This window comes from Takifugu rubripes, chromosome 12, assembly GCF_901000725.2.
Source record: "Takifugu rubripes chromosome 12, fTakRub1.2, whole genome shotgun sequence".
NCBI classification, from domain to species: domain Eukaryota; kingdom Metazoa; phylum Chordata; class Actinopteri; order Tetraodontiformes; family Tetraodontidae; genus Takifugu; species Takifugu rubripes.
Genome location: NC_042296.1, coordinates 11,265,311 through 11,275,449, shown reverse-complemented (window position 1 = coordinate 11,275,449; position 10,139 = coordinate 11,265,311). Strand labels below are relative to the sequence as shown.

The 10,139-nt window shown below is 54.7% G+C and overlaps 1 protein-coding gene across 1 annotated transcript in view; it reads right to left on the bottom strand.

Annotated features, from left to right (window-relative positions):
• znf704 (zinc finger protein 704) overlaps positions 1-9,820 on the bottom strand; it is a 19,915-nt gene extending 10,095 nt beyond the window's left edge. Inside the window, exons 1-2 of the mRNA XM_003969379.3 lie at positions 8,857-9,820; positions 6,498-6,685 (exon numbers count right to left, since the gene is read on the bottom strand). Of these exons, the coding sequence (XP_003969428.2) occupies positions 6,498-6,685; positions 8,857-9,117 (449 nt within the window). The 5' untranslated portion in view covers positions 9,118-9,820. The remainder of the gene's footprint in view (positions 1-6,497; positions 6,686-8,856) is intronic.
• Positions 9,821-10,139: the final 319 nt, after the last annotated feature.

The following is a 10,139-nucleotide window of genomic DNA, read 5'->3' as shown; positions in this document are numbered from 1 at the left end:
GTTTCTCATCACTTTCTTCACACTTTAACCGATATGAGGGATTAAAGGGAACGGCGCCTGCGATAAAAAGACAATCGCGGGGGGGTTAAAGGTCGAATCTGAATCCAGCATCGCATCAACGTGGGGAGAAAACGGGAAAACTGGGGTCGCGCTGCTCAACGCCACCCAAACAAACAAACAAACAAACAAACAAAGGGCTTTTTTAAATTCAAATTTGCACAAATATGGAATCTGGTCTGATCACATTAATCACACTGCTAACACGCGTGTGCGGGTGTGTTTGCTGGGTGTGTGTGGTCGTCCCCGTGCAGGCTGTTGATGCTCCAACACAACTTCCGTCTCCGGTGGAAACGCACAACTGGAAACAAGTCAACAATTGTGTTGCTGTGCTGAGGTCAAGGGCGCCACGCAGGGGTCGCCGCTAGCACAGAGTTAGCCGCCGCGCTGCCTCTGCTGCAGCTAGTGGTGAAGTCTCCGTCGGAGAGAGGGAAAACACCACCAGGCATGCACGTGCACACACTTGTGCACGCTGCGAGAGGAGACAAAGAAAGAGAGACAGGGCGCTCCGGTGCGGGAGGGCGGGAGAGCCACGGACCGTGGGGGGTGGGGGGGGGGGTGAAGGGGGAAATGAGCGGGAAAGCGGAGATGGAGACAGCAAGATAGAAAACAGTCGGGGGAGCTGAGAGCAGGAGAGCAGGGATGAGATGTGAGGGCAACACGAGAGGCACGTTCATCCATCTGGGGAGGGAACGGGCGCCCAGAGAGGCGGAAAGAGAGGAAGGACACAAAGAGCTGGACTGAGAGGGGAAAAGTGGGCGAAAAGTCTGGCGGACGGACACAAAGGAGCAAAAGAGTCCTCAATTTGTACCGTTCTAATCAACAATCAGGACGAACTCGGAGCCGAAACAACGCAGATTGTTGCGGTAAACGTTAACATCATGGGACGCACATCGCGGCGTTCCTAGCGTACCCAGAAACACACGGCGGCTGGAGGCGACCGTGTTTACACAGACGTCAACGGGAGGTCATAAATTATTCATGCTGGGTGGAGGAGTGGCTGTGGAACACTGCCTTTAAGAGGAGAACTCTGGTAAACACGTCCATTTTCAGCTCCGAGTGAGGTAATGCTGCCAAAGCCAGCGCAGCCCCTCCACACACACACACACACACATGCACACACACACACACACACACACACACACACAAAGTTCTGCAGGCTGTCCTTGAGTTTGGCAGAAAATTGTAGTCCCGCCCAACTCAAACCCCACCAAATCATTACTCCCTCACACACACACACACACACACACACACACACACACACACACACACACTGGTTCACATGGGAGTCAAGTTTGGAATGTTGAACCCAAATCAAAACAACTTTGCCAGGGCTGGTCGCCATGTGACTCCAGCTACCGACTCCCTTTTGTTTACAGGGAGGGAGGTTACAGTTCAGGCAGAGTGTGTGTGTGTGTGTGTGTGTGTGTGTGTGTGTGTGTGTGTGTGTGTGTGTGTGTGACCATTCCAGCTCTCTTGAAGATTCCATTCTGATTGTGCACCAGCACCCCCCCACAGAACATATCAAAGTTCTAAGTAGAATGGGTGACCGTTTAACCCCTCCCACACACACACACACACACACACGCGCGCACACACACACAAACACACACTCCGCCCCCCCACCAGTATCAAATAACCTGAACATAAGCAGATCCATGAAGACGCTTTGAAACATGCATGTGTGTGTGGGGGGGGGGGGTCACTCTGGCTGCTATTAAACAACATTTTTAACGTTCTGTTCCTCGTTCTCCAGGTTCCTAACGTGCTGCCAACGTTCGTTTTTACCTGGGACGCTCCACACCTGCGTTAGGCCCCTCCCACTGACATTTGCCTGCCTTTATATGATTTACCCAACGGCCAAATGTTGGGACTCCAGCGCCGGTTCTGCTCCGGTGCCTCCGTCAGAGGTCTCAGACACCACGTAGGTTCCTTATTGGATTAGGCAGTAAGTGGATCTGTGGCTGTCGTCCTGTTGGGGGGGTTTATGTCGTCCTGTTGGGGGGGGTTATGGAGACGGGCCCGGGCAGATGTCGGCCTAACCCACGGATAACTTTCAGTTAACGTTATTGCCCCCTGCTCAGAGCAGACGGGCGTTTGGGACGGCGGCGCCGTGGAGCAACAGTTGTGTTTCCTGTGGCCTCGTCGCTCTTTTGGATGAGATCGTTATAGCTGGATCTGGTACCATAGTAACCGCTACGCGTCCTGGTATCGTGGCTAAGTCTCCCGTTCTGGGGGGGGGGGGGGGGGGGGCTATCGGAGGTGAAATTACACGCCACCACGTCAATAAAGTATCTTTTATGCTTCCGTTGGTCCAGAAGGTGAATTCATCGTAAATCTGGGAATTAAAAGCAGCTCAAAGTTTTATCCACGGCACCAGTGGGGGCGGGGCCAGGGCTCGGCTCATCGGAAAACTTATTAAATCTGTTTTTAATAGCGTTTAGGATAATTGAACCCCCCCCATCTTCGGCCGAGAGGGTCGGCGCTCTGCCGCTGGCTTCTTTGGAGAGCTGAGACTTGTTTATTGAGCTCACGTTACTCTGTGGGATATTATGGTCTGCAGATGACAGATGTTGCCCTTCAATCCCCAAACCAAACAGCTCCTGCCCTTCAGAGAGATGCTGCCCCCCCCCCACCACCCCACCATCCACCCCCCCCACAACATGGAAATGCAGCATGTTTTCAATAAAAACGTTACACAAATCGTCATGTAAAGAGCCGAGTTGTGGACAGTGGTCGAATATCTCTTCATTTACTGCTAATTACATTATGGGATTGGTAATTACCCAGTGTAACAATGGACACACACACGGGAAACATTTAGTTTAAAAATAAATCATAGTTGCTGTTTCAAATATATAATAAATGCAGAGAAGCTCATAAAAATCAACTGATGTGTTAGGGTTAGAGTTTTTAATGGGGCCTGTTTTTGAATAGTAGTCGTTAGATTAGGAAAGAAATTAGTAATGTCCTCATGCACACCTCACTCACACACACACACACACACACACACACACACACACACACACACACACACACACACCGGTCCCTACCCTGCCTTTGCCCACCCCTCGTTCGCGGACACTCTGGAAAACTGCGATAAAATTTGTGAGCGACACTCAAATTAAAAGGAGGCTTCAATTATGACACCCTCACGCCGCGCGCTTAATTAGTACATCTCCAGTTTAATTAATCGAGCCTGTCTGCTTTACAGATATCAATAATTTAAAACAGGCAGGTCAACGGAGCCTCAGAGCCGATGGTCATAATTAGAAATAATGTGAGGGGAAGGCGCTTCTGGGCCGGGTTCGGCTGCCTTTTTAATTTAATACCTGCATATGTGAAGCACCTCCCCTCCCCTCTGGTTCCCCCGGGCCAGAACTTTGGCTAAAACCAGCGTTCAGCCGCCAGCGTCCGGGTCCGGACGCACGGGCGTCGCCTCATTAGCGTTCCCGTGTGGACACAAAGTTGTGACAGCCGATAATGTGTCAATTAGCACCACCTTCCACACCCCAGATGACCGTTCTGCACGTCTGTCGATATAATCAATTACAGCTCCCCCCTGCTCGCCAGCGCTCGGTACCATCAGTCCATTAAAGCCCGAGACTATGGATTAGTGAGGAGCCGCCGCGGGGTCGGCGGCGCCCGCTGTCATATAAACAGAGGCGCCGAGATTCTGGATCCCAGACAGGGAATCGTTAAACACCAAACAACACCAATGTAGGACAGATTAGCATAGCGGGGACATTTTCGGAAAGAGCTTTGGGACGGATTTTCTGTGGGTTCTGGACATCGGGGGCTCGTCGTGGTCGCGCTGACACTCCGGAGAAGTTGTTGTTTGTGGCTTCAACAGGCAAACATTTACGCAACACTCGCCCAGAAATCCGTGAGAGAACAACTCACGCGTGACCCGACTCAAACGCTCACGGCCCAAAACCTTCCTCCAAAAACCTCCAATTCCGGTCCGGCAGGTGGTTCCTCTGGAACCAAAACCGGTCCAATGATCTCTGGCGGAACTCAGCGGGCGACAGAGTCGCTCCCCAAAAAGGAAGAGTTTAGTCTCTGATCGGACTTTTAATGAACAGCAGGTTGGGAACGAGCTCGGGGATGATGGTAAACACACACCGGGGAGTCGTCTCATTAAACGCTCTGTTTTTATCCGTCACGCTGCTTTTCTCTTGTGGACTTGTTCCTCCCAAGGACATAAAATATTGTTTCATTCCGTGTATCTGCGCTTAATTTGGCTAAATGTGGCTGTTCCGTCCTGATTTTAGCTCGTTTTCATGTTATTTCAGCGCCCTCCTGACTGATGGTCCCCGTTAAACAAAGCTAGAGGTTGAAAGGTGACGCGCACACACACGCTACTGGCTGTAATTAAACATCCAGCCTATTTAGTTCAGTCTAAACCTAGAAAATGGCGACATCTGCTTTAGCTCTGCGATGTGTTCCAGTGCCTCTGCCCCCTGAGGAGCAGCGGACGGTGGTGCGTCATTAGCTATATAACAAAGTTCAAAAGTCATTTTATATAATGGAACATCCTTGTGAGGAGTCAAGCAGAAGGTGTCTCCAGAAGCCGCACCTGAGAGACATATTTGGGCTCGTTAGGAGCCCCCCAAGAGGCTTCCGGTGGTCCCATTCCTCCCAACAAGGGCGTGGCGGGTATCTGGGAATCCCCAGATTCCCACTGATGTTTGGGTCAGGACACGGCGAAGCGTGTCCCTCTCCAGGACTGTGAGGTGCGTTTGGGGTCATTATCCAATTAAATCCATTTATTTTAACCCCGTTTCGTCCCTCCACCCGTGACATGTGTCCCGGGCCCCCAGGCAGCAGCACGACCTGGAGGCAGGACCCGTCCACCCCCGTGTTTAACAGTTGGACAGGTGTTCTTTCCATGAAATCCGAAGCCCTTTGTTCTCCCAACACCCCCCATCTTGACCTCCCCTGCTCCTGTTTGCCATGTGTGAGTTACACCTGATGTAAATCCCAGCGATCCACCTCCGTCTGAATCACGTCACCATTTTCGAGGTGCTACTCAACTCCCTGATGCCTCCAGGAGCAAACGCACAACATGTGCCCCCCCCCCCCCTCCGAAAACACGATGGAGCTCGACCTCACCGTTGCTGCCGTCAGCCTCGTCTTCTGTTACCAATATTTGCCGCTTTCTTATCTTCGCTGGCATCCGAAGCAGGAGGAGTGTTTGCTTTGGCAGCTGCTGAGCATCTCTGTCACACACACACACACACACGCACACACACACACACACACACGCGCACACACACACACACACACACACACACACACACACACACACACACACACACACACACACACACACACCAGCAACTGTCTAGAAACCGTTTCCTCTTCTTTAAAAAGGAGCAGCCAGATAAGATCCAACATTGACGACCCCGAACCCAACGCAGAGCCTCGCTGGAGCCGGGCTCTTCCCAGCGGTCGGCCCGTTTCCAGAATGGAAGGAGAACCGAGACCAGAGCTGCACGACCTCTAATACACTCTAAAAAATTCACACGCTTCAAATAAGAGGAAACAATTGTGGGCTTTTTTTTTTTTTTTACTTTGCTGTTGAGCTTCAGCCTGTAAAAGAAGAAAAAGCCGTTTCTTTGGGGTTATTGATGCAGGCACAGGTCAGAGACGCCTATTGATTTGTGGAGTGAGGCCCCCTGAAATGCAGCAGGATGAAAGTGCTGCATACAAACACGGTTCTGCTGACGGTGACGTGATGATGGACAGAGCGGCACAGCACCACAACCCCCCCCCCCAGGTCCAACATCCATATGAGGGGAAGTCATTTTCCCACTGTTGCGTGGGTGCGGGGGGGACTCAGCAGCCCCTCCCACACAGGTAGGAAGCCTTTTTTCCCACCAGGAGAGCCGGAGAACCATCCAACAGCTGGTCCTTTTCAGGGTAAATCACCGGGGGTGGGGGACTTTTGAGAGTGCAATTAATTGGTCAGACTTCTCTGGGGAGTTACCTCTGGAGGAGAAAGTCCTGGGGCATTCTGGGTTTTTTGGGGGGGATTTTATAACCCTCACTCCTTTGTCCCCCTCCCCCTGCCCCCCCCCCTGGTCTCCCTGTGGCCACCGGTGACCCGGTGTTGGTGGCAGGTGTGCAGACCGTCCTGCAACACTTACAGGTACGGTCACACCTGAGCTCCGTCAAACTGTCCGTTTTCCTGCTGGCGCGCGAGAAGGATCAGGAAAAGATGCTCGGAATAAAACGCACTCACCTGTCGTCGGGGAACACCTGTGTTTGTGAGGACTTAAACAGGAAGTGAAAAGCTGTTCTGTGTCTTTGTAGCGCACAGGCGGGCGGATTCACGTGTTTCGCCTAATTTGTGTGAACGGGAGGCGGTTTGTGTGTCGCAGTCTGTCTCACACACACACACACACACACACACACACACAGGTGAACCATCCTACCTGGCGTGAGGGACATCGATGCTGGACGAGACCACTTTGCGCTTCTGTTCCAGCAGGGACACGGACCGGGTGTCGCCGTCCCGGCCCGCGCGCTTCCCGTCCCCCGTCCGCGGCTCCTCGGGCGCCTCGGGGCCGCGGCCGTTGCCGTCCACCTTCTGGCTCTCCGGCGCTCCGTTACTGGCGCTCTGCTGCAGAAGCATCCGCACGGGTTAGTGGGAAGGCAGGACAGCGGGATACAACATTTTCGACGCCATCAACACCTTTTCTACAGGTATTGCCTCGTTGCCCACTGACCCGGTGACCTCTGACCCCACTGACCCGCTCAGTTTGTGTTCTGCGTCTTCGGTAAAACCACGATGGAAAGCGACCAAGAGAGGCAGCAGACTCTAAATCTGCGTTTGCCTCTTTGTTCCCACCATCCTCCCAGGAATTACTCCCCCCCCATCAGGGTGATCAGGTGACACACGGCAGCCCCAACTGTACAGGTGTAACAGTTGTAGTCTGCAGCACACACACACACACACACACACACACACACACACACACACACACACACACACACACACACACACACACTTTAGAATTAGATCAACGGGAGGAAATTAAAGGATTCGGATGGAAGAAATCGGGTTCGGAGACGAGTTCAGGGCGTTTAATAGGCTCCTGGGCTTCACGTGCACGGACAGACAAGAGCAGGGCTGTAACCAGGGGGAGGGGAGGCTGCTGCACCCGTGACCCCGCGACCCCGCGACCCCTCCGCGATGCCCAGCCGACCAATGAGGCTGCGCTCGGCCCGTTTCATCGGCGGCCCCCCGGAGGACGGGGACAGCAGCGCCGCCAGGACGGGCGGAAACAAGCAGAAAACTGTTGCACGGCCCACAACAGTCGCTCAGAGGAACCATTGGATCAACAAGTCCCCCCCCCCCCTCCGAAATAAAAGCCATTCTGGGCATGGTGCCAAGAATCCAGCGTCTTTGGAGCCCGATGCCAACTGGGGTGCCCGCTTTGTGAGGGATGCAGCTGCTGCTCCGACCAGGCGGCGTGTCGACCCCCCCCCCCCCCACACACACACACACACACACACTTTAAAATGCAAAGCAGTCATCTAACTTGATTAAATGTACAAAGGAACATGTGGGAAAATGCCCCAAAAAGCCAGAGTGGTCTCCCCCCCCCCCCGGGCTTTTTGTGTTGCTGGTTTTGGACCTCAGCAGACTGGTCCTGAGAGACTGGACCATTGTTGTGGTGGGGGGGGGGGGGTCAACAACAACATGTCTCTCAGCACCACGTCCGTCTCCCCCCTGCTGTGAATAGTTGGACGGGTTGGTGCTAACTTTTGGACGCTGCCTCACAAGTTAACTTAAATCCCACACACACACACACACACACACACACACACACACACACACACACACGTGCAATCAGAGATCACAGGTACACAAAGGAAACGTAAAGGAGCCGCAATGATCCCAATCTGTCAGGGGCCGAGAAAATAAAGAGCAGGAGGAGAAACGGCGACCAGAATAAAGCAGAATCGAGCTGTAAACAAGTCCCGATCCTCTCATGCATTCCTCGGTCACTCCCTTACTATAAAAAGGGGGCAGAACACACACACACACACGCGCACACGCACTGACACACACACACACACACACACACACACAGAAACTGTTTACACTGTGTCTCCCTTGACTTCATATTTTGCGGCCATGTGACGCCAAATCTTGCGAGTTGGATACGGAGGCGATTGGGTCACAGCTAATGGGACCCGTGCCACAGCCGCCAAACGTGGACCGTGTTGACCCGGACCGCAGAACCACCAGAACCTACAAAGTGCGTGCTGTAAGGCGACAACAGTTGCATTGTGTTCGCGTAAAGCCCCGTGATGTTCAACTGTAACCAACTGCACCAGTAGCGAAGATAACTACTCGCAGATGTGCAACTGGGGGCGCTGAATTATTTTGGATAAATGTTATATAAAGACAATGACTTCGTGCGTGCGCGCGCGCGCACACACACCATTCCGAAAGGCTGCAGTCACGGTGTTTGTTTTCCTCGGCTCACACACCCACCAGCCCACATAAACATTGCGCAGGCACTATCAAGCCCTTTGTCCCGCTTATCTGCGGTCGCTAAACGTCGTGACAGTGCGCGGTTTGACGCCAAATCGCGCGCGGCGGCCGTCGTGCGCGAAGCCTTTTCCTGAACAAACGCGCCTGCAGCGGCGGCGACACGGTTCCGCTCGCGCGGCGCAGGAAGCGGTTGAATGCTGCAAAACAACCGCGCAACAATCCGGGCGTGCGCGCAGACCGCCGGTCCGGGGCGCTCCTGCGCGCACGGTACGCACTCGCATACACACCTTCAAGCTGGACTTGAGCGGTCCTTTGGTCGCGGAGTGGCTGAAGCCGGTGGCGATCTCCTCCTCCGCGAATTCCTTGAGGCCGCCGTCCTGCATGAGCACCGTGTAGACGCTCCGCCGCCCCCCCGCGGCCGGAGCCTCCCGGTTGTCCTGCTTGACAGCCTGGACCACTCCTGTCACCGGCGCGCCGTCCTCCGTCGGACTCGGCGCATAAACGCGGCTGCCGAGGATCGACCTCTTCACCAAACGCCTCGTATGCATGTCCCCCCCCCCCCCTGCAAAGTATCTCAATGAATTCAGAGCCGAGAGACGGGTGACTTTAAACTATTAAACGTCGAATTCTGGCGGGTAAACAAGAAAAGCACAGCACCGCAGCGGGCACGCTAGACGCTCCAACAATCCGGGTGCGACGTTGGAAAGCGGCAACATGCTCGGGAGGCGAGAACTCCTAAATGCGCCGCGAACTAAAGCCCCCGGGGGGGTGGAACGAGCGCACTTCGGGGGCAAAGGCGAGCAGCGAGCGACGCGTTTGCCGCTAGCAGCCTCCTCATCTACCCGGCTAACGCTCTTCCTCCGTTCGACCTGTTTGTTTTCCACTCTGCTCCCCGCGAGCTCGGCGGTCGGCGGGAAAAAGCGGACCGGACGCGGCGCCGAGGAGCGGCGGACGCGGTCGCACACGATTTTAAAAAATGCCCGTTCAGACGCGAGGACGCGACGCGGGCGGCGCGACGCGGGCGTGGGGGCGTCGAACGGTTTCACCCTCGGTGTCTTTGCGCGCGTCCTCCTCTCGGAGATGCCTTGAAAACGCGCATAAACGCGGCCGTGCGGTGACTCCCGCTCCCGCTGACGACAGATCCAGTCCGCGGGCGGCTGCGACCGAGCCGAGGCTCTACCGGCGGAATGCTGCCTGTAAACATGTGCGGTTCGGCGGCGGGGACGCGCCGCGATTGGGCGCCGCAGCACACGCCTCCACAAGCCCCCGCCGCCCCGCGCTCTCCTCCAGCAGAAGGCAGCGCCAGCCGAGAGGATGCTCCATTCAAAACAATGACGCAAGGATGGAGAGGAAGCGGGCGGGTGGGGGGGGGGGGGGTCCTTCTGAAAGGGGGGAAGGAGGAGGCCAGAGTTTGGGAAAGAGAACTTCCAGCCACACAGGCCGCTTGGTTGTTGCCGCTCTTTCCGAATGGCAGCGTTTAAATGTGGTTAAATCCGCAAGGAACAGTGAAATGCGGGGCAGTTACATCAGGTCACATCAGATGATTTATCAAGTTGGGCGTCGCACCTTC